The sequence below is a fragment of the Pteronotus mesoamericanus genome, unplaced genomic scaffold (genome assembly GCF_021234165.1).
Source record: "Pteronotus mesoamericanus isolate MK-2021 breed Mesoamerican mustached bat unplaced genomic scaffold, CSHL_Meso_final contig_179, whole genome shotgun sequence".
Taxonomy (NCBI): domain Eukaryota; kingdom Metazoa; phylum Chordata; class Mammalia; order Chiroptera; family Mormoopidae; genus Pteronotus; species Pteronotus mesoamericanus.
The window spans coordinates 482,916-508,316 of NW_026555075.1; the positions used below are offsets into that span (position 1 = coordinate 482,916).

Consider the following 25,401-nt stretch of genomic DNA (forward strand, 5'->3'; position numbering starts at 1 on the left):
AAATGGTCCACAGAACATTCTCCTTTCCTTCTGAAGGATTTACAGTACATTGCTATCATTAATTCATCTTTTACTATTAAACTGAAATGGCCAATTGGGACAAATAGTTCTGAGATCATTGTTTCTCACTGCTGATTCAGACTGGGGTGGCAGGCATTGGGGGCGATACTCACCTTGTCTTCCGAGCTTTCTGGGCCGATGGCGTGACCTTGCCAGCTCTAGCAGCTTTCACGTCTGCTACCTCGACAACATACATGGTAACCATCTCTCTCATGTCATGAACAGCTCAACGCCTCAGAGGAGGGTATTCAAAACAACTTGACACATGTGGGCTTGCTGAGGGCCACATCAATGACAGAGGCATCACCATATTTTAAGAATTTGGGCCATCTTCAAGCTTTTCCCCAAAATGATGGTCATTCTCCTTCAGCTTAGCAAATGTGCAAGCAATACGAGCTGTATGACAATCCAGCACAGGTGTGTGCTCGGATGGTTGAGAATAATCACCTGAGCCATGAAGTCAGCTGCCTCCATGGGTGGGTTATTTGTGTCCCCAGCCACATTACCACAATGAACGTCTTTGACAGGCACGTTCTTAACATTGAAGTCCACAGTGTCTCCAGAAAGAGCTTCACACAAAGCTTCATAGTGCATTTCAACAGACTTCACTTCAGATGTAATGCTGACCGGAGCAAAGACGACCACCGTGCTGGGTTGGAGAACAACAATGTCTTTGAATACTGCACCTATTTAAGGATTGGTACCATACAGATGACTGTTAGGATAATGTTGCCTGCAAGTAACAGGAAAATCTCACTTCAAATAGGTCAAACAATAGGGAAATTTTACTATCCTAATTTAACAAAGGTCCCGAAGAAGGGAGCCTCTAGGGCCACTGAATTCAGCAGCTCAGTGATATCAGCAAGCTGTCAGAACATTTATATCCTTCCATCCTTCGATCGTTTCAGCTAGCTCCCTTCCTGATTACTTACAGATGGCTGCTTTTCGTTCCATTTCAGATGCAGAGGTAAACAGGCCCAGCAGGAGAACTCACGTCCTTCCTATGTGCTCATTTTAAGAGAAAGGAAAGGTTTTCCATATGTCTCCACCAGACTTCTTTTTTCATCATAGCCAGAACTGTTTCTCAAGCCCTTCGTCACATCCCAGTCTAGGGTAAGAAATACCACCCTCACCCCTCCCTTTGCATGGCTGGAACTGGGACTGGTCTCCCTGAAGCATATGGCTTTGTGGGAGAGAAAGGGCAGCTCCCAAGGAAAGGACTGTGGGTAACAACTAAAGGTGTCTGTTATATGAGCTATCCAAAAGACATAATAAGAAAAGGAGGCATTAAAAACAACAACTAACTCCATCCTTCAGGGCACAGAGCCCACTTGTGTATTTCTGGGGAGTAAACTTAAGTAACCATATCAAGGCTTGTTTTCTTAAGAGATTAATGGGAAGGTGCAGGGGGCAAAGCTCTGCGTTCCTTGAGAGGTTACAGCATATTAACTAGCCTTGGGGCCATGGCCCAGAGTGTTCTGTTATGATATATTCGAGAGAAATGATTGACTCAATCATTTCTCAACTATTATAAATACATCCTCTATCAGAAGCATACTGAAATCGGTCATTTATTTGTTTCATTGAAATTAAAATTGTGCCCTGGCTGGTGTGGCTCAGTGGATTGAGCGCCAGCCTGAGGACCAAAGGGTTGCTGGTTCATTTTGCAGTCAGGGCACATGTCTGGGTTGCGGGACCAGATCCCAAGTAGGGAGCGCGTGAGAGGCAACCACATATTGATGTTTCTCTCTCTCTCTCTCTCTCTCTCTTTCCCCTTCCCTTCCCCCCTCTCTAAAAATAAATAAATATTAAAAAAAAGAAATTAAAATTATTCTCATCTCAAATTAATCGTCTTTATTGTATTACAGATAATAAAAATTGCATTCCATCCTATCAGCTAGCTTCAACTTTTCATCACAAATTAAAGGACAGAAACCCTTTGCTTCCCTTGCAACACTTTTAGCACAGTGCTATGAATACAAGATACTGAATAACGTTGCAATTGCAAACTAATTAATTCACCCAGAAATACTCTGGAGCTATCTTCCCCCTCTCCGGTAACATTGGAGGGAGTACTCAAGGATTAAACATTTCCATAAAGGCAATACATATCCTTATAAATTACCTGCCACAGAACGAAGTGGTTTCCATGGTAAGCTGGGGGGATCAGTATGGCAGGTTATTATCTTGGCTTTGTTCATAAGATTCAGATTTCAAAGTGCTATCCACAGTAATGGAGAGGTAATTGGGACTGGTACAAAAGCGGCAGAGATTGATGCTGGGTTGCCAAGAACAAATGCCTGCTACATTTACTGTGTGCTGTGGTACTGTGCTAAATTTTCGCACATGTATGAATCACTTAATTTTTCCACAGCCCCATTGGTTTGGTGCTATATTATCCCAATTGTACAGATGAAAGAAATAGGACATAGGTTAAGAAACTTGCCCAAAGGTATACTGCTAGAAAGTGACACTGTCCAAGTCTGTCTGACTCGGCCTTTAGTCTCTTAGCCACTGTGTTGAATAGAGACCAAATTGCAGACAAAGTCTACCTGGATTTAAGTATTTTCAATATAGTCCCCTTACTAGAGGTCTTGATTTAGGATTTCTTGTTTAAGCATTAAAAAAAAAACCCACAACAACAACAACAAAAACTTACACAACTAATCACTTATATCCTATATCTTTTAAAATCTAGAACTGTGATTCTCATAATGTGGTTCACAAACCAGTAGTATCTGGCATCACCTGGGAACTTGTTAGAAATGCAAATATTCTCAGTCCTCAACAAAGATCTACTCGTGAAGAATCTCTGGGTGTCAGCACAACAATCTCTGTCTTAACAAGTCTTCCAGGTATTTCTGATGCATGCAAAAATTTAAGGAGCATTGTTCCAGAGAAAGTACATAGATGTTGTTTAAACCTCCTCTCTCCTACAATGGATTACAGCAGCTCACAAGTGGCTGAGGTCCATGCCCAGTTTCTCTCTAGTCCCATTTTGTTGTGCAGTGTCTTCTCTGTTGAGCTCTTCTGCTGACACATTAATGTGCCTTGAAATTTCACAGTCCTTGTCACTTTGATTGCTGCTAGGGGTTCACAGACTTCAGTAGAGCTCTATTGCTCCCTTTTTTCCTTTTTCCTCCAATTTTATGTTTCTTTCTACTTTTCATTTATCTCCATTTCCCCCTTTTTTTCTTTTTCTTTTTTCCCAGATTTTTCCTGAGCACATTGTGCTCTGCATGGCACACTGTGTTAATCTAACTCCTTTGCTTTGAGGACAGGACTCATGTATAATTCACACTTGTTACCCACTGCTATGAAAAGTGATAATTCTCCAAGGCAATTACCCCCTTTTAAAAAATTATGGTAATATACACATAAATTCTACATTCTTATCCATTTTTAGTGTATAGTTCAGTGGCATTAAGTACATTCACATTGTTATGCAACCGTCACCATTCATCTTCACATCTCTCTTCATCTTGCAAAACTGAAGCTCTGTACTTATTTATTAACAACTCCCCTCGTCCCCCACTCCCCACCAGCCCTTGGCAACCACCATTCCACTTTTTTAAAAGATTTTATTTATTTATTTTTAGAGAGAGGGGAAGGGAGGAAAGAGAGAAAGGGAAGGAGAGGGGGAGAGAAACATCAATGTGTGGTTGCCTCATGCGCACTCCCTCCTGGGGACTTGTTCTGCTACCCAGGCATGTGCCCTGACTGGGAATCAAACTGGCAACCATTTATTTTGCAGGCTGGCACTCAATCCACTGAGCCACACCAGCCAGGGCCCACTTTTTGTCTTTTTTTAAAGTATGTTTTATTGATATGCTATGCCAGTTGTCCTATTTTTTCCTCCTCTTTATTCCCCTCCACCCTGCATCCCCCTCCCACCAGCATTCCCTCCCCTTAGTTCATGTCCATGAGCCATACATATGTTCTCCAGGAAATGGAGAAACAAAAGATTCTTTTGTTTCTCCATTTCCTGTCTATTTTTTACCTACTGTTTATGCTTCTTATTCCTTGTACTTTTAGGTATTTCATCTAAATGGAGCCATGCAGTGTGTATACACTTTTTTGACTGGCTTATTTCACTTCATGTAATGTCCTCAAGGTTAATCTATGTTGTGGTATGTGCCAGCATTTGCTTCCTATTTAAGGCTGAATAATATTCTACTGTACCTGTACATACACAACATTTTGCTTATCTATTCATCTGTTACAGATGCTTGGGTTGCTTCCACCTTTGACCATTGAGTAATGCTGCTGTGAACATGGGTGTACAAATATGTGTTTGAGGACTATCACTCACTTTTACATACCATATCAGCACTATTTACCCATGAGTGCTCTCTATATTTAGGATGAAGAGGTAGATACGGATGAGGAAGAATAACAGGCAAGACCCACAGAAGCATATCTAGGATCTCTAGGACATGCTGGCATCTGACCATAGTAGAATGCTCTAGAGCCAACTTAACTACAAGTATAGTTTTAGTTCTCTTGTTCTTGCCTATCTGCCAGCACCTGCTAGCAATCGTCTTCATTTTGTTGCTCTGACTCTGTCTCTTTTTTCTCTGCCAGACTTGGAGTCTGTGGTTCTTGTCTTGGTTCCTGACTTTGTTCTATTCCTCCCTCTGCTTTGATCAGCTGAACTCTGAAACTTGTTACCTCAGCCTCTGATCTCTACTTTTTTAGTTTGTTTTTTTATTCACTGATTGCTTGAAGGGACCCATCTTGGCATGAATTATAAGAAAGAAGGAGAGCCTATCACCCTCCATCTGGGTAGGCATCAGGGTCATTCCAGAACACGGGGGTGGCAGCTGTTGGGCTGGGCTGGACTGAGCAGACATGGGCACCGGCACATACCTGTCCGCCTAAAGCCCATAGCATGTGACTCACCCACAAGATATGGAAAAGAAATAACAGCTTGAAAATCGGGCTAACTCCTCTCAAACAGGCTTTGCAGGCCCTGGCTCTGCTCAAAAAACCAAACAGGTATTAGTCATGCAGAACCTCTCAGAGGGGAGTTTCTATAGCCTTTATAATGTGACTCACTGAATTGAGTTTTTTTGAGAACAGCGCCAGGGACCCTTCTGTGTATCCATCTTGGCATTGGCCCCTGCAATCTTCAGCAAGTGAGCCTACAATCTTCCCATGTGCATCATATCTTGGGAACTTTGAAGCAGAGCGTTAGCAGCAGGAATCGCCCCTCAGAGAGGCCTTAAGAAGCACAATAGTAGCTGTAGGTTTGCGATAGGCCTTGCAGTAACAGAGGGGAAAAGGGCCTCACAGCTTTAGGGAGAGCCACTAAACAGAAAAACAAAAACGTGCTGGAGAGCTGCCTCAGACCATAGCTGGGACCGGAGTTCAGGATAACTGTCCACAGAAACTTCGTGCCTTCATTGAAATGGGCTACGCTGGGACAGACTCCTTCCCCCTTAAAAACAAACACACACACAAATAAACAAACAAAAACTTCCACTATCATTCTGTTGCCTGTAAGTAAAGTGTACTTATCTTTCCTTTTAAGAACTTCCACTTTCTTTAATAAGTCAGTATTTCTGAATGTCAATTTGTGCCAAACACCATGTTAGCTTCTTTGAGGGATAGAAAGATGATGGTCCTTATGTTCAATGAGTTGTCTTTCCATTTTGGTACCAGGAAAGTCTTATACTGTGGCAAGTACTTGTTCTAAATAACCAAAGTGCTATGAAGCTCCTAGTAATAATGGCTACTTTTTGGAGTGCCTATTACATCTCAGGCACTTGAAACAGGTATCTGTAATCTTTCCAGCAATCCCCAGGGTAGAATTATTCTTATTTTCTGAATTATTTTGCAGATTAAAAAAGCTGAGGCTCAAAGAGATTGATTTCTTAAGTCATAAAAATAGAACTGAAACTAACCTAGGCCTCCTTTACATTATGTTTACAGTTGAGAAAAGTTCATCTTGGAATTTGAACTCTGTGGAAACCCCCTCTTTTTCTTTCCGAGTCATAAGTAATTCAGCATTAAAAAACTAACTAATCAATGAAAAGAGACACCCACAATAATTCTCCCTAAAAATGTGAATTTACTTCCACCATCATCCCTTATTGAGATTGTATCTTAAATAGATATTTGTCCCTCAAGTACAATAGAAACCCTCTGCTAACTGTGTTTTTAGCATTCATTTTTTTTTAACTTGATTTTTTTCCCTCAGTGGCCTAGCACCAGGACTGGGGAAGATATACATTAAGAATTCTGTAGATGAGACTCTCTTATGGTAGAAGGGGCAACCGTAGAACTTTGTGCAGGCTTAGCTTCTGTTACAGCTCTATAAATGTCCTAACTTATGAGTGGCTGTTACTTTGTTCCCTAGCCCTCTAAGAGGTAACTTAAAATTCTTAAAAATTAATAGTCTTTATTCAGCCTTAAGGTTCTGTATAGAGATTTCCTATATCCATATATGTTTGCATATGCTTCATGAAATATATTAGGTAGTTATTTTAAATGGACCTATTAATAAAATTAGTCATAACACTACATTAAGCAATGTCACAATATTTTACATATATATTGCACAGTGACACTAAATAGAACTATGGTTAAATTGATGTACGTGTTAAAGTTGAATTAAAGCTTAAGTTTTTCTGCCATTTCACCATTAATAACACTTCTTGATTGATATCTTGTGAGTCCAGCCTCCTCAATATATACATGAGGACACATTTCCAGATCCTTTGCTAATACTTCCATAGGTCCTACCAAGTTCTACACTTTACTTAAATTTATGAATACGTGCTTAGCCAGAACACACCATCTTTTCCTATGTGCCTTACCATTTTCAAGACAAATACATATTGATTTCACATGTTGCTATTCTCTTTTAATGTAGCCTTTTATGTTAGCTAAGTTAATATTCTTTTTTAAAATTAAACATTTTGGGCTAACATTGGGTAATAACATTGTATACAATTCAAGTGCACAGTTATAACACAACATCCATATACTCCATAGTGCGCTCACAACCCAAAGTCTAGTCTCTTGTCACCATATATTTCACCCCCTTTACCCACTCTTTGTCCTTCTCCCACCCACTTCCCCTCTGCTACCATTCTGTTGCATCTATGAGTTTGCTTGTTTGTTCATTTGTTACTTTTCATTTCATATCCCACATATGAGAGAAATCATATGGTTCTTATCCTTTTCTGTCTGACTTATATCACTTACCATATTTTCAAGATACATCCATGTTGTTGCAAATGGCAATATTTCATTTTTTTTTTTATGGCTGAATAGCAGTCTATTGTATTAATGTACCACATCTTTTTAGTCCAATCATCCATTGAAGGACACTCAGGTTGCTCCCATGTCTTGATTATTGTGAATAATGCTACAATGAATACAGGGTACATATATCTTCACAAGTATTGTTTTCTGGAGGGGGAGGTAGATACCCAGGAGGGTTGCTAGGTCTCTTGGTAGCTCTATTCTTAATTTTTTGAGGAAACTTCATACTGTTTTCCATAGTGCTTGAACCAAATTCATTCCCTTCAGCAGTGTGCGAGGGTTCCCTTTTCTTCACATTCTCTCCAACACTTGTTATTTCTTGTCTTACTGATAACAACCATTCTAATAGGTGTGAGGTGATATCTCATTGCAATTTGATTTGCATTTCCCTTATGATTAGTGATGTTGAGCATATTTTCATATATCTGTTGGCCATGTGTATATCTTCCTTAGAAAATTTTCTGTTCAGTTCCTCTGCCTTTTTTTTTTAATTGAATTGTTTGTATTTTTCATTGTTGAGTTGCATGAGTTCTTTATATATTTTGGATATTAGTCCCTTTTAGGAGGTATCATTTGCAAGTATCTTTTTTCATTTGGTTGGTTGCCTTTTTGTTTTGTACATGGTTTCTTTTGCTGTGCAGAAGCTAAGCTAATTTTCTGAATTAATATTTTCTAAGTCTTTTACAAAAAGTTTTTCAATTAAGAGTTATTTTATAATAAGTAGTCTACCTTGGCTATTACTCTTTACAAATGTATTTGAATATCATAACATTTGCATTGCATAGTAAAAGGCACAAATGTAACTCCTTTAATTAAAGTATAGTGTATTACATAAATAAAAAAATTATTCAAAAACACTTATAGGATACCTCTAACTACAAGGCCCTGTAGTGGGTTTACATATTAAAAATGACCAAGAATCTCTTGCAGCCCATGCCTCTGAAGAGCTAAAAATCCTTTGGCAGAAATAAACATATTTCTGCCATAAGCAGAGAACTGATAAGGAAGACCCCCAGGAATGATTACATTAATTATTCTGTCCCATCAGAATTATTATTTGAAGTTCAGAATTCATTATCTGAAAATATTAAATGCCATTTAAAGCCCCTTAAATTGTACTTCCCTTGAAGCAAATTTTTACTGTGCACTTCAACCCAAAGAGAATCCTCTGGTTTTAACTAAATTTTTAAAATAGAAACACTGCTTTTTTTCTCCCAGCTTTGTTGAGATACAATTGACACATAACATAGTATAAGTTCACGGTATAAAACATGTTGATTTGAAAGGAATATTGCCTTTATAAAACACATAGCACCACTGACTAATATAATAATGCCAAACCAAACTTTTGTTATAGCTAGCTCTTATTTTTCAGGATCATTTATCCATGGTAGAAATAAATTTGTGGAACAAAGAACAATGTTATAGTGGTATATTGTGCTACTGAATGGAAGTCCAATTATTTTTCCCTTGACTCCTATATTTTTTAACGTATCCTTCTCTCTTTATTATTTCTTTAAATAAAACACTTCATTCTAGAAATCTTTATCCTTTATTTATACGAGGTCTGTCCAGGAAATATCCAGCCATGTACTATGAAAACGAGAGACATTTATTGATGAAGATACAAGAAACACTGCACATAGAACAATGATGCCTCACTTCCCTTCAAAGCTGGCAACTTGGGACCTCACAGTCCCAATCACTATCAGCTGTCCCACCGTATTTTCCTGACTCTCAACAATGATCTGAAACCTCTTCCCTTTCAAAGGTGATCTTAGTTTTGGGAAAAGCCAGAAGTCACAGGGTGCCAAATCTGGGCTGTAAATGGGCTGAGTCACCTGGGTGATTTGATTTTTCACCGAAACACTCTGCACGAGATATGATGCATGAGTGGGCGCGTTGTTGTGATGAAGGTACTAATCATCAGTTGCCCTTAGCTATGGACTTCTGAAACATCCAAATTTAGTTCCTGCAGAGGAATGTTCAATGTTCATGCAAAATTTGATGCAGCTTTGTTGCTCTGCTTGCTCAGTCATTTTGAATGTGAAGACCACACAGTACACATACTCACTCAATGGCATCTATCACCCCCACTGACCAGTACAGTGAAGTCATCATTGTTCATGCATGCACATCCCAGTATACTCTCCTTGGCTGCCAGGTTACATCAATGTCACGAAAACCATTCTCATTATATTAACAATGGCTTGACTTTTCCGGACAGATCGCCTGTTCCCATACTTTCTTATATTTTCCAAAGAAATGTTAAATCTGAGATTCAATAACTTACACATTTGACAGTTCTGAAGTTAAAGTATATTACATTATTCAGCAAATTGGCCATAACAGGTCTGTCCAGGTATCCAGCCATGTACTATGAAAACGAGAGACAAAGAAGATACAAGAAACACTCACCAAGGCAACCCACTTCTACTCTCAAATGATCTGAAACCTCTTCCCTTTCAAAGGTGATCTTAGTTTTGGGAAAAGCCAGAATATATGACGCTTTATATTTAAAAGATATTCTTTATCCTTGTGAACAAGTTTAGCTTTCTTTACAAGAAAACCAGTACACAACCCCAAAGATTAATTTTTGAGGGCCTTGTTTTAATAGTGAGAGACAGCACAAACAATTAAAAATCTGGATTGCAAGTCTGAGGTTATGTTGCCTTTCATTTTGCAGCAATGGAGACTGAACTGGTGAAAAAAGGGTAATCAGGTTGAAAATCCCTATTTTGTTTTTGATGATCTACTCTCTGTTTCCTTGGAAACAGAGCTGGCAGCCACAGAGTTGCTGGCATTGTGTTTTCTTTTCCTTTTTTTTTTCTTTAGCCTTGAAGCATCAAAGAAAAGGTGAGGTTTTATGACTATAATTTGTAGACTCATATTTTCAAATAAATTAAAAAACAGTTATTGAATGCCTATTACATATAAGGTAATAGGAGGCAGGTAAAACCAACAAGCATGAGAAGGGGTTTTAAGCCAATTGATTAAAATTAATTTTAGTTTCTAACAGTCAATCTATTATATATTTGTTTTTAAGAAACAGAAGAAATAAAGTTTATTTTAAAAAGCTACAGTGTGAGGGTAGTACTCTGTACTGGTAGTACAATATAGTTTAGTGAAATTAATTTTAGAAAACAACTAGATTACCACACCAGACAGACAATTCCTGCTCTGTACAAAAACTAGGTAATATGAGGGTGGTTACTATATGTGGAAAAGACAGTCTTTGCCTCCAGTAAATAAAGCAAGCAAACAAAAGCAAAATGGAGCTTAAACGAACATGAGTTTTTCTGAAAAACTTGTATTAGTGAAGTTACTAAATATTTCAGTTGAAGAGTGATTATCAAATGATTATATGGTCTTTTCCTTTATGAAAGGCTGCATTAATTTAAGTTTATAAAACCACTACTTTAGGAACCCTGGCTGAGATGAGAAGGCAAGAACTACAGGTGACAGTTGCAGGGAGGATTTTTCTTTTTTTAAACTAATAAGGCATAAGCATATTTATATGCTTCCAGGGATGGAGGATGGAATGAGAAAGACTGACAAAAACTTTAACTTGATAGAACTAATTTCCTGAAGAGAGACAAGGGGACGGGTACTAAAGAACAACCAGAGGGATTTGCTTTTGATGTCCTCTAAGGACAGCAGATCACAATAACAGTGCCAGGCATTGTTCTAACCACTTTAGATGTACTAACTGAATTAGGACTGGATGGAGATGATAACCTTGGGAATTCAGAGTTGAAGGAATGTGCACTTGAAAATCCAAATTATCTCTGTGAATATGAAGATAGAATTATGTACTAATAACCTGTTAAAAAATGAGAGATGGTGTAGGGAGCTTAAAAACAGCTTTGAAGGAGGGAAAGTTGATCAGAAACATATACATGTATTTCTGAACAACAGTTCAAATAATTTTGTCATTTCCTCCAGCAGAGCTCAGGCACACTAGTGTCAGAGCTCAGAGGCAGACTATATTCACCCAAAGTTGAAGTTTGTAAGCAGAGCGGGATTGAAAGATGAGTTCAGGATGCTGACAGCACTAGCAGAGGGTGGTTAGGCAATGCTCAGTAGGGTTAGTTTAGATATGAAAGGAAGTGAAGCCAGGAGGGGGATAATGACAGATGTGGAAAGGGAGTAAAAAGTAGGAACACAAAGATTACAAACATAAAGAATCCATTGAATCTCTATCCTGCTCCTTTCTGAGTGGACAATAAAAGCAGTAGGTTGCCACACTCAATGAAAGCCACCAGAAGAGCAAGCTCTGTCATTTTCAAGTCAGGGTTTTCTCTGGGTAGCAGAGTCCTCAGGCTGGGTAGATCCTTGTTACCCGAAGTGTAGTCCACTAACCAGCGTCACTGGCATTACTCAGGAGCTTGTTAGAAATGCAAGATCTTGGTTCCTGCTCCTAAGCTATTGGATCAGAGTCTGCTTTTAAACAGAATCTCCAAGCCATTCATATGTACATTATGTTTAAGAAGCACTGATATGAGTGCAGATTCACCCTTCATTTACTTGTGGTGGTTACAATATGCTAGAAGAGACAAGGAGTAGACATTCTGTGCTGTTCTCAAGCTCCCAGGCTCAATATACAATATTCCTTTTTTTTTTTTAATGTGTAACTTAAATCGTTCCCCAAATGATTTGTCTCCCATGCCACTCACTCGTCTCAAAGCCCAACCCACATCACAGGTGCTCTCACATCTGATATCAGTGTGTTAAGATAAACTATAAGCTTCCTTTTAGTTTTAAAATTCTTTGTGTCATAGGCAAACTTCCTCTGCACAGAAAAAATACCAGAAAATCAGCCTGAGTGAAATGCAGTCAGTGCCAAAAATAATTTTAAGGAGAATTTTTCAAATTCTCACACACACACACGCGCGCGCGCGCGCGCCCCCCACCTACCCGCTGTTGGGTCAGCTTTAAAGACTGATATCGTAGGGTTTTTTCCTCATAACATTCCAGTGTTTTGATGATGCTATATATGATTATGAATGGTTTTTGAGCTGCTTTTACCCTCTCCTTTGTGCAAAACCAAACCGAAATTCTTCAAGATGAATTAAGTCTCTTGAGAGTCTGAGTACAGGCTTGAGCTAAATTGCCTCCCTTCGTTAACGTGGAACCAATTTCCCGAGAGGTGGAGGCTCCAAGGAGCAAGGCAGTCAGCGTCAAACGGATTATGCAGATACCTGTTGGGGGCATCAGTGTTAATGAAAATTTTGGTAACATTTTTAAAAAACTAACGACGGTTTTTGTGATCTAGGCTTTCATCTTATGCCAAGAACAGAATCTTGTGTACCTGCTGGTGGCTTTTTATGAGCTGGTGCTTTTAGGCGTTGTTACCTACTGGGCAGACGTCGGCGGTCAAAGAGGTGGGGAAAAAACCAATTGTTCCCTGCTTCACTTCACTGGGCCTGAGAGCTGTGAATGTGCTGTTACCACTGGGAAAACCAAACTGCGGAGGCCTGAGCCGTTTCAAAACTGAACAGGAAGGGAAAGGTGTTTCCGACAGGACGACTTTCAATTCCCTCCTCCCCTGCCCGGATCAGCTCACCATCATTAATCAGGGCCTCCGGCTCTCCAGGTTAATCCAAATGACACCCTTCCCCATCCCTTCCCCCTCCTAGCCTCCAGGACTCCGGCGCTCCGCCCATTCCTCTCTAGTTCCTCGCCTCCCCCTTCTTTCCCACCAGCTTGCCTCTCATCGCCCTCCCCTTCCCCCTTCTTCCTTTTTCCTCTCCTCGCCCCTCCCCTTTCCCCCTCACCCTCCAGCCCAGCTCGCTTTCTGTTTTTTTCCTAGGCTTAGATTTGTGGTCCAGCGGCAATCGCCATCCCCCTTTCTCCCTGTGAGAAGCCCGGCGGAAGGCGCAGCGGGCCAGCTGCACGCAGGCGCACTGTGCGGCGGCGCGCGGGCAGGCCGGGAGTCCGCGCAAGCGCGCGCTGCTCGGGCTCGGCTCCGGCGCGGGCTCCTAGGAGCCTTCGGCTTGCAGTCCGTGCTTGGGGCCCCGCGGCGGCGGCGGCGGCGGCGGCGGCGGCGGCGGCGGCGGCAGCAGCAGCGCCACGATGTACCTTCACTCTGTCAACCTCTGGAACCTGGCGTTTTATGCCTTCATGATCTTCATGGCCACGCTAGGGCTGTGGGACGTATTTTTCGGCTTCGAGGAAAACAAGTGCAGTATGAGCTACATGTTTGAGTACCCGGAGTATCAGGTGAGGTTCTGCCCTCTCCTCACCTGGGCGCTCCGAGATTCCGGCCCTTCCTACCTGGACCTTCTATGGGTTTCCTCTGCCTTGGCTTCCCGCGCCTCTCCGACCCCCTTATCCCAACCTCGCCTCTGTCTCTTTTCGTCCCGGAAGATTGCAGAACCCTATTACTCCCCTCACCTGCCCTTTGTGTCCCTTCTTGACGATGGGGTGTTTCCTAGGTGGTTCCCCGAGCATCCTCCTGTCCCCACTCGTAATTGTTCCCCTGTCCCTCTGCCAGATTCCAAATGCTATGCACAGGCTTTTCAGACTGGTCGCGCCCAACCCCCTTCATCCCAAGAGACGCAATCTCAGCCCCTCTCCCTAAATCCAAACCCCATCTTCCTCGCGTTCCTACCTTAACAGGTGCCCTCCTTTGCTTCTCACGCGTCTAAATTCCCCTTTCGCCCAGTGATGTATATGGCAGCTCTTGCTTTTCTAGAAAGGAACCGAGCTTCTGCGGAGTGCATTAGCTAGGTAGTTTCCAGGGCTGCCTTAGAGACTCCAGGGTTTTACCTCTGTATGAAAGGCTAACCCGATGAGTAATTAAATGGAAAACTATTGAGTTTACCTCCTGTAAAGATTTTGCGGAGTCTTCTGTTTTGTAGGTTTTGGGTCCGTGCGTGTGCCTGTACTCCCGTGTTTAAGCATGTCGCCTCTTACCAGTTGCGTTCAAAATCTATTTCATGGTGTTAGTTTTATTTATCTCACTATGTTTGCTATTTAAGAGAGACCTGGCCTTTCTGTCTCCTTCTCTCCCTCCATCCCCACGTCTTACGTTCCATTTTGAACATTTTCAATCACAGTTTCTTCATCAGTTCAACATAGGAGAATCCAGAATTTCATTCATAACCGGCTGTAAAAGGGGGTTGTGACAAATCACACAACTGTTCGAAGATTTCTTCCGAGTGATTATTTCATGTCTAAACGCATTTCTTAATTACGAAATACATATTATAATAGCCTCCTACTATAAAATATATTTGCATTATAATACATATTGATAAAATGTACTTGTAGTATACTTTTAAAACCATAGCAGATTTTTTCTTTAAGGTGGAGGATGCTGATCGTGATTTTTTCTGGGTACAGGTCATTATGGAGGAGCATATTTAATTATGCTGCTATTATTTAGATCTCAAAACTACTTAAGGTTTAAACTGCTGATGAGCTTCCCTTTCCCATGGGCAAAATTCTAGTTTAGCTTTTATTTGTTTTGAGATTCTTACCCTCGTTTTACATCAGTGCTTATAAGGGGATGGAAACATTTGATATCAAATGCTACTGAAGGAGAAAATTTTAATGTTACTGTAGTCTCTTTCTAAGCAAATATGCTATTTTATTTTTATCAGAGTCTATGTGTAGTTAAATATTTGGGCTTCTAGTGTAGATTTTTTTTAACTGAAAAAAAGCCCTTATAATAAATCACCTATGATTTTTATATGGTTTAATAATTAGGAAACTCCCAATAGATTGAAGTAGGTCCCTTTAGTTTTGTACTGCATTGAAGAGTTTGGTTAAAATACAATTATTTTGTAACAATATACTAATTCCCATTTATTTTTAGATTGCTCACAATTATTGAAGCTATATTAATATTTGCGGTAGTGGAAATTGCTTAGTGTTGGGAACAAAGCATATGGCCCTCACAGATGCATTTCGTGCCTCATAAAATTGACTAGAAAGACGCTGAAAATTAGTGTAGCTAATACAAAAGAGCCATTTGGCTTTTTTCCTGTTCTTGTGTCTGTATTTACTTATTTTGATTCAAATCACCTTTTTGAGGTTTTACATTCTGATAATAATTTGTTAGTACAAAAATAATTATAGTGGCAGGAGTTTTCGATCCATGCTTTTTGGTAGATTTTTATTTTTATGATGTAAAAAGCTGTGTTAATTCACTACAGTATTTATATTTGACTCTTAGCCCTTTTATTGTACACACTAGCTCATGTTATTTTACAAGTTCAAACCTACCTATAGAAAGGAGTCATTTTGAATGTCGTGAGATATATGGATAACTGAGGTTATCTATTAAGAACCAATGGTTTTTAATAAATACAAGTCTTCTAAACTTATTTTATGTATTGCTTACTTATATTTTATAGTAACCTCATTCACAGGTTGTTTTCTATTAGATGGAATATCCTAGTTGTTGGGTTTTCTTCTCTTTTAGAGGAAATGAACAACATGAAACATACTGAATTTTATTTTCCATTTGAAAAATAAAAAGTAGGACAGGAATTTGAAACTCTTGGTAAAGATGAGGTTTTGAATTTAAAACTGTTAGATTACCTCTATTCATTCTTTACCTTTGGTTTTCCCAGATTTTCTTATTGAGAGCCAACTGAATACCTCACCAACCTACTAGGCAAAATACACATTATCCTTTAAAGCTTCTTGTCTCATGACAGCAAGGCAGAGCTTTCATATGGTAGCAAACAGTTTTGGGCAAATTGTAGAACTGGAGAAGAAACATCTGCGTTGTTTTCTCCATTAGTGTAATTTAGTTGCCTGTCTTCAGGTATGTGATCTAACAGTTGCTCTTTGAAAGAAAAGATGTTGGAAAATACAAATCACATATTCTGTTGTTAGATATGTTTATTTAGCAAATCATTTATGCAGTGAGTGTGTGTTAGGTATATTGTAGATCCTAATTATGAGTGAGGGAATTACAGATGAATCAAATCTTGTGCCTTTAATTTATGTCTTCATAATGGGGGAAAACAAGAATGTAATGGATAGGTAAAATGTGCTACATGTTATAATGTCACTATAAGAGAGTTTGTACAAGGCTCTTCACAGAAGAGAGCATTTAGATTTCTTTTGGTAATCAAAGGCTATAGAACAGAGGTAGTGAATTGGACTGTGGAGGGTAGGTAGGTAATAAAGTGCCGGAATAAAGACTAGCATTTGTGAATAAAGAGGGTACCAGGATACATTGCATAAGCAGTATGTATAGTATGTAACCATTTATGTAAAAAGGAGGAAATAGGCGATAAACATGTTTTCTTGTATGTGCATGTGTAAAATATGTCTGCAAGCACAAACTACTGATATTAATTGCCTTCTGGGTAGGAAACTGGCTAAAAGGCCACAGGTATGACAGAGCCTATTAAGTGTATATCCTACTGAATCTTGAATTTTGAAACATATTAAAAAGAAATTTTAAAACTTGGCATATGTAAGTTATAAGAAAGTAGGAAGACTAATTAGAGCCAAATTTTGAAGGACCTCTCTCTAAGCCTTTATCATCTTTATATGCAGTGAAGAAACATATAGGCATATGTTTTAACAAGGTATTTCTGGACAGCAGTATGGACTGTGGATTGTAGCAGGGAGATTATGACATGGAGGGACACCGGTCTGAAAGATTTAGTTGTCCCTAGATCTTTTTGTCAAGCTGGAATCCTCCAGAGTATTGTTAAGTGTGGTGGGCAAAGGGCTGAGAGCGCCAGCTCTTTATAAGAGCTTAAAAGCTGCATTCATTTTGACCAAAATCTTTTTTTTCTTTTTGGTTATTTTGCATTTTAAAATTACAATTAAAAGAGATAGACCATAAAAAAAAGACTTTAGTTTCTTGACCCAGTATTTTTCTAGCACTTGGTAGTTTGTTAGAATTTTTGTGTTTTGGAAGGGATCTAGGTTAGAGATAAGAAGAACCTGTACTGAAGCAGAGTCCAGAGACGGGGCACAGAAGGGGCATGATGGGCGGAGATAATATTTAAGTGTAAAGGTAATTGATCTTAATCAGAGGTCTTTTCTGGGGGTAGGACTGCTCATTTAATATAACCTATTCAAATAATCAGTTTAAAATATATCAGATTCTTGTTGCTATAAGTGTTTGGTTTTTTTTTTCCCCAAATCCCTTGACCCTCTTCCATTTTTCCATCAGCATCTTTTTTGTATGCCTACACCTTTTCTGTCCTCAGTCTGGTCAGTACCCTTCCTGATTCTTCCTGCCATTCACCCCCAACATTAACTCTGTCTGGATATGCAGTTTTGTTATTTGCCTACTGCTGCCACTTTTTTTTTTTTTTTTGGTTCTACCTCCTTTTTTTTCATATCTACTTTTTGCTACTCCATATTGTATGCCTTTATATTTTTAACAATGTACACTTTTTCACTACAAAATTTCTTTCCTAGTAGTAGATTATGAACTATATCAAATCTATTCTTTTGCCTGTTCTTCTGTCTCCAGAGAATTAAATATTTCCTTTTTGATACATTTATAGTTTCTTGTTTTTCTGAGTTAATTTTCAACGAGTTGCAAATTAGGTTTAGCTACTGACCTAAAAAGAATAATGATTTAATATGCATATACTACTATTCTATCAAATGGTTTTCTAAATTGGGAGGAGTTCTCTCATGCTTTCTTTTTTGCTTAATTTGTACCTCAAGAAATGAAATATTGTGTCATTTTCATTTTTGATTATATACAGTGCATAATCAATATCAGGACTAATTTGAGTTAAAGTACACGTGCATATGTAAAGCAAATAGTGGAGTTTGTATTTCTCTTTTGAGTATTTGAGGAGATAAAAAGTTGCTAGTATCTTACACATTAAGCTTACATTCTAAAGGTACTTTCATGATGTTATTGGCACAGATTGTTTATGGTAATATCCTCAAAGGAATATTCAGGAATGTGCATGAATAATCAGAATTCTGTTTTTTTACAATAGTGAAGTTTTTCAGTAGCTATTAGCATTTACAGTTTAAAAGTGCATTCAGTAGTTGGAATTTTTATCAGGCATATGCGGAGCATTGCTAGATCACTAAATTTGTTGATATCACTTAAATAAAATCTGTTCAAAGTAACTGGTTTCATTTGTAATGGTTTCTTTCATTGAAAAAGGAACAGAGGAAGAGTTTATACTTTACTACTGCTTTTATAGATGTCTACTTTTGGGGGTGGCATTAAGACCTAATTTATATTCTGTTTAAAAAATGTATATGAATTACTGGCTCATTTAGTATACAATAATATGAATTGCAGAGTAGCTTAAGGCTTGCTGACAAACCATGCACCTGGTTCATGAAAACTGAAATGGATGCTAATTCATTGGAATGTTTATGGTGAGAAGAGTGTACATGTCTTGACCAAGACATGGCTATAAAGTTCAGATTAATTTGTTAAGCACATTGTAGGTCAAAGCATATAAAGTTGAGAGGTCAGAAAGCCGCATTATAAAACAGACTTGCTTTCTGTTGAATGATGTAACAACTGGAATATGTAGTTGAGCCTGAGTAAAAGGAAAAACATTACAAAACAGTTTCAAAGAGCAAAAACGAATTAACTTGATAATGGAAAGCTTTTCATTTCTAAGTATAATTGATACTGATACTAAATTAAATGTATTTTCAATCATACTAACATGTAACTTGCTGACATCTACCAGTGTTTTACTGTTGTCAGTGGCTATTTTGAGTAATTTATACTTATTAGAATTTCTTGTAGTTCCGTTTTATGCCTTCACGAAGACTGCATGGGTCAAAACTCAAATAATTCAAGACTAATTCTCCATATGAATAGACTAAAAGTAGAACTTCTTTTGTTCATTAAGTGCAGTTTTAGCATCAGTAATATTTTTATATTGTACTATTTGTATAATTCAGAATTGGATATGGTGTGGCTGAATTGTATTAAAGTAATATTGTATTTTATATTTTACTTATTTTGCTGTAGAAAATAGAACTTCCAAAGAAATTGGCGAAACGCTATCCTGCATATGAATTATATCTTTATGGAGAAGGATCCTATGCTGATGAACACAAAATTCTCCCATTAACGGGTATTCCAGTTCTCTTTCTCCCTGGTAATGCTGGAAGTTATAAGCAAGGTAAGTCTCAGAAGTAAATTTTGAAAGCTGTAAAATACAGTTAAAGAATTTAGCAGATACATACTCTTCATTAAGTACTGTGCTAGGAATACTAGAAACATAAATGTATGATGTTTTGTCTAGAAAAGTACATGTGAGAAGTGCGTAGAAAAGAATGTTGAAGACCACTTTGCAAAAAGTAAGAAGGAGAAAAAGAAAATGGAGTGAAGTGGGATAAACAGGTGTTGTAAGTATTCAGGAATCAGCAGAAGAAAGAGACTTCTGTTGGAAGTGGAGGATGCAGAGCACAGAATCTGAAGCATTGATTAGAGAAATAAATCAGGGGTTTTTGTTATGCTGAACAAGAGAGGAGATTGCTTTCTTTCTTTTGAAGCTTTTTAAATTAGATCTAGACTTCCAGTCAAGGTGGCAGAGTAAATGCTGTGCTTTCCTTCTCCTGTGACCACATCAAAATTACAGCTAAATTATAGAACAACACCCCTGAGCATCACCTGAACACTAGCTGAACAGAACTCCTATAACTAAGGACACAAAGAGGAAGCCACATTGAGACTGGTAGAAGTGACGGAGATTCGAAACAGACTGGTCCCACACCGATGTTAGCAGTTAAGAATTGGGAGGGATATCTCAGCTGCAGAGGTTCACACTGAAGAACAAGGGGTCCCAGCCCCACTCCGAGTGCCCCAGCCCATGGCATCAGTGCCATGAAGGGGAGTCATCACATCGGCTGACTGTGAAAATCAGCAGGGGACTCAGTTCATGTGAGACAGAAGGTTGCTATAGGCTCAGGTACCCTCTTAAAGGGCCCAAGCACAGATTCTTTTGCTCTCAAAAACTTGCCCTAAGCTTCACAGAAGGGACAGAAGCTTGAAAAGCACCAAAAACACATGGAAAGGAACTGAATTATCTGGTTTCAGGGCAAGGGGTAGAGTGGCACCTCTCCTGGACTCAAGGCAGGGGGACTAAAGGCAGGCACCGTTGTTCCTTTGTTGAGCTCTCCATTCACCTAGCCTGCAGGAGCATGTTGGCACCAGGTCTGAGTCTCCATCAACCTGGCAAACAATGCTCCCTGGATATTCTCTGAAACCCCGCCCCCACCCAATTCACTTGCCCAGACCAGACCTCTCTCAGAAGCCAGTCTACACAAGCAGCTGGTCTGGGACTTTCCTAAAATCTCAAAGGTCCACAAACCCCAAGCAACCAGCAGCTGGCTTTAGCATGCCCTGTACCTCACGCTAAGTAATCCCAGGCACCACTAGTGGCAGCTGTCCTTGGTTCACAGCATAACCCTTCTCTGGTACCTCTAACCCTAGCAAAGGTAGCCACCAACCTCAGATTACTTTGTAGCTCCTACCAGGTGGTCCTGGGCCCGGCACAGGTAACAACGGACCTTGGCCTGCACCAGAACCCCTTTCTAGAGGCCTCAGAACCAACACACTTGGTAGCTAGCTTCACACTACACAATAGCACCACCCTATTAGCTCCACAAATGACACACCTAAAGGGTGGACTTGACACGCAGCTGAGCCCCACTAAAGTAAATTCCTCTGCCCCTAAACAACAACTTGCTGCTGTTGTCATGGCCAGTCTTCACAGCCATTCAGCTGGAGGGTCAATCCCGCACTCGGACATGACACCAGCAACCAAGGCTCAGCTACAACAGGAAGGCACATACGACACACACAACTAACCCCTGGAGCATCAGGCTCAGGTGAATAGGGAGATTGTGCCACTGGGCCCCACAGGACACCTAGTATATAAGGCCACTCTGCCAAAACCGGGAGATGTAGCAGATCTACTGAGAAACAAACATGGAAGGCAACTAAAATGAGCAAATAAAGAAATATGTCTTTATTTCATGTCATATTTTTCTATTCACATGTCATTTTATATGTCATATGAAAGAATAGGACAAAACTGCAGGAAATGAACTAAACAATATGGAGGCAAGCAATTTACCAGATGCAGAGTTTGAAACACTGATTATAAAGATGGTTAAGGAACTTAGGACCTCAACAGGATAAAAAAGATCCAGTCAGAAATGAAGGTTACACTAAGTTAAATAAAGAACAATCTACAGGGAAACAACAGAATAGTAGGTGGAGCCAAGTATCAAATTAATGATTTGGAACATAAGGAAGCAAAAAGCAACCAATCAGAACAAGAAGAAAAAAGAAGTCAAAAAGATGAAGACAGTATACACAGCCTCTGGGACAACTTCCAGATGTCCAACATTCACATCATAGGGGTGCCAGGAGAAGAAAAAGAGCAAGAAATTGGAAATCTGTGTGAAAAAATAATGAAAGAAAACTTCCCTAATTTGGTGAAGGAAATAGACATGCAAGTCCGGGAAGCACAGAGAGTCCCAAACAAGATGGACACAAAGAGGCCCACTCTAAAACACATCATAATTAAAGTGCCAAAGGTTAGTTAACAATAAAGAGAGAATCTTGAAAGCAGCAAGAGAAAAGTTAGTTACCTACAGGGGAGTTCCCATAAGACTGTGAGTTGATTTATCAAAAGAAACTTTGCGGGCTAGAAGAGATTCACAAGATGTATTCAAAGTCATGAAAAGCAGTGGCCTACAGCCAAGATTGCTCTACCCAGAAAAGCTACCATTCAGAATCGAAGGGCAGATAAACAGCTTTCCAGACAAGAAAATACTAAAAGAGGTCATCATCACCACGCTGTTATTATATGAAATGTTAAAGGGACTTATCTAAGAAAAAGAAGATCAAAATTATGAACATTAAAATGCTAATAAATTCATAACTATCAACAACTGAATCTAAAAAAACAAACTAAGCAAACAAACAAAACAGAGGCAGAGACCTTTTTTTTTTTTTTAAGATTTTGTTTATTTACCTTTAGAGAGAGGGGAGGGGAAGGAGAAAGAGGGAGAGAAACATCAGTGTGTAGTTGCCTCTCGTACACTCCCCACCAGGGACCTGGCCAACAGCCCAGGCATGTGCCCTAATTGGGAATTGAACCAGCCACCCTTTGGTTCACAGACTGGCGCTCAATCCACTGAGCCACACCAGCCAGGGCAAGGCAGGGACCTCTTAAGAAAAAAATTAAAAATAGGAATAAGATTATTACAATGAAAAAATTCTCACTGTACACATAATTTAAAAAAAGGTGAACACGTAATTAAATCAGTGGGTCAGCCAACACGAAAGCTAGTACAAAGATTGAAAGCAAGGGACGGTGGGAAGACCATGTGTAATTACAACAGTAAATTAAGGGATAAATACAAATATGCACAAAAGAAGTAAAAAGTAATTTAAAAATACATAAACATGGAGGGGGTGAGTAAAAATGGTAGTGATTTTAGAATATGTAGGAACCTAAACAACCATCAACTTAAAATAAGACAGCTATAAACATAACTTGGTATGTATGAAGCCCATGATAACCACAAACCTCAAATCTTTAAGAGCTAGATAAGAAATAAAGAGAAAGGAATCCAAATACAACATTAGAAAGTCACAACATACAAAAGAAGAGAGCAAGAATAAGAAAGGAACGAAGAACTATAAAAGCAATTAGAAAACAATTAATAAAATGGCAATAACTGCATACCTATCAATAATTACTTTAAATGTAAGTGGATTAAATACTCCAACAAAAAAATAAGTGGATAAAGAAGCTGTGGTATATATGGAAAAATGAAGTATTACTCGACTGTAAAAAAAGGAGTGATGCCTTGGCTGGGGTGGCTCAGTGGATTGAGTGCTGGCCTGCAAACCAAAGGGTCACCGGTTTGATTCCCAAACTAGGGCTCATGGCTGGTTTGCAGGCCAGGTACCTGCTGTGGGGGGTATGCAAGAGGCAGCTACACATTGATGTTTCCCTCCCTCTCTCCCTCTTTAACCCTCTCTAAAAATAAGTAAAACCTTAAAAAAAAGTATGAAGTCTTTCTTACTAATTTACAGCAATATGGATGGATCTAGAGGTATTGTGGTAGGTGAAATAAGTCAAAGACAGACAAATACCATGTGATTACACTTATATGTGGAATCTGAAAAACAAAATAGGCCCTATCCAGGTAGCTCAGTTGGCTAGAGTGTTGTCCTGACATGTCAAGGTTGCGGGTTCAATCTGCAGTCAGGGCGCACACTGGAAGAAACCATTGAATGCATAAATAAAATAGAACAACAAATTGTTTCTTTCTCTTCTCTTGCTCTCTCAAAATCAATAAAAATTTAAAAAACAAAACAGAAATAAACTCACAGAGAACAAACTGATGTTTGCCTAGTGGGAGAAGGGTGGGGAACTGTGAAAAACCTGAAGGGACTAAGAAGTACAAATTGGCACTTAAAAATAAGCCACACGGATATGAAACACAGCTTAGGGAATAGAGTCAATAAATATTGTAATAACTCCGTATGGTGTCAGGGGGGACTAGACTTACGTTCTATAAATGCCTAATCATTATGCTGTACACCTGAAATTAATATAGTGAATGTCAAAAGAAAAACGAGAGATCTAGTAGTACTGAGGGGAACATAGAAAGATGAGGGTAGGTAAGTTACATGCACAAATTCCAGATTGAATGTTGGCTTTGAGATACAGCAGTTACTTCAAGCATAACAGTCAAGTGCTCTGGAAGTAATTTCAGCTAAAATCTGCTTTCTTGGTTATTAATGGAAACAGAATTATTTCAACATGTATAATTACTTAATGTTTATTTATCTAGCTTATATTTATGGAGTACCTACCATGAGCTAGGCAGTATTCTAGGTATTAGGGATCCAAAGCACACTAAGCCAGATAATGTCCTTTCCTTGATCAAAGTTACATTCTCGTTGGGAAGATAGACGTCAAACCTGTATGTTAGTAATGTTAAAAGTTCGAATGAAAAATCAACCATAGTAAGGACTGGAGGATGAACAGGTTCGGGCAGGGAAGGCCACTATAAGGCAATGACATTTGAGCAGAGCCTTGAAAGTAGCAAGGGACTAAGGTATGTGACTATTTGTGGGAAGACCCTGAGACAAGAACATGCTTGGTATAGACCTTGAGACTAAACAAAGAGAAAAAAGGTCAGGGTGGAAAAGTAGCCACAGACTATATCATATAAGCTGTGGAAGAGGCTTCGAATTTTGATCTTTGTGATGGGACACTTTTGGACAGTTTTGGGTAGGAAATTCCATAATCTGATTTTTTGGTCAATCATTGCATTTTAAATGTAACATACAGAGAAATGCACAGAATATAGATATTCAGTTAAAAAAAATATTGTGAAGTGAATATCGATGGACCTAAGATCCAAGTTAAAACTGCCCCTTCCTGATTAAAACTTCCTCTCCTCTTTCTAGATGTAATAAAAATCCTAATTTTAAGGTAATAATTTTCTGACTTTTTAAATAGTTTTAGCTTCTAAATATGTACTCTTAATATAAGCTACTTATCCAGGGCTATTTTTAAGCTTTGTGTATAAATATAATCATGCAGTATGTTTTCTTTTGTGTCTGGTTTCTTATACTCAAATTGTTTTTAAAATCCATCCAGTTGTCATATGAACTGTGATCTATTCATTTTCCTCACACTGTATTATTTTATTGTATGGCTATACCATAGTTTATTCTGTGTTTGGACATTTGTGGTGTTGGCAGTTATAAATAATGAACGTTCTTATCTTAGAGCACATAAGCCTATGTTTCTGTAAGAAGTACACTGTGAGAGCGTAATTCTATGTCACGGTCTATGTGTATTCTTTTATTTGTATTGGTTGTGCTAACTTATCCTCATAGAACAGTACATTGTACTTCCCTTTGGTCCACATCCCTGACAACATTTGAATTGTCAGATTTTAAAATTTGAACCAATCTAGTATATGTGATTTATTTTTTAAAGATAACCCCTCTGGCTTTGCTGTGTAGAGAATATGCTATAAAAGAGCAAGAGTGGAAGTAAGAAAGATACTAAGTATCACTAATCATCAGGGAAATGCAAGTCAAAGCCACAG

General features: G+C 38.9%; 1 protein-coding gene and 1 pseudogene across 1 annotated transcript in view; one reads left to right on the forward strand and one right to left on the reverse strand.

Annotated features, from left to right (window-relative positions):
* Positions 1-169: 169 nt before the first annotated feature.
* Positions 170-4,948, reverse strand: LOC129065443 (elongation factor 1-alpha 1-like; annotated as a pseudogene).
* Positions 4,949-13,369: 8,421 nt separating this feature from the next.
* PGAP1 (post-GPI attachment to proteins inositol deacylase 1) overlaps positions 13,370-25,401 on the forward strand; it is a 69,767-nt gene continuing 57,735 nt past the window's right edge. The window contains exons 1-2 of the mRNA XM_054566696.1: positions 13,370-13,554; positions 19,277-19,430. Coding sequence (XP_054422671.1) covers positions 13,408-13,554; positions 19,277-19,430 — 301 coding nt within the window. The 5' untranslated portion in view covers positions 13,370-13,407. The remainder of the gene's footprint in view (positions 13,555-19,276; positions 19,431-25,401) is intronic.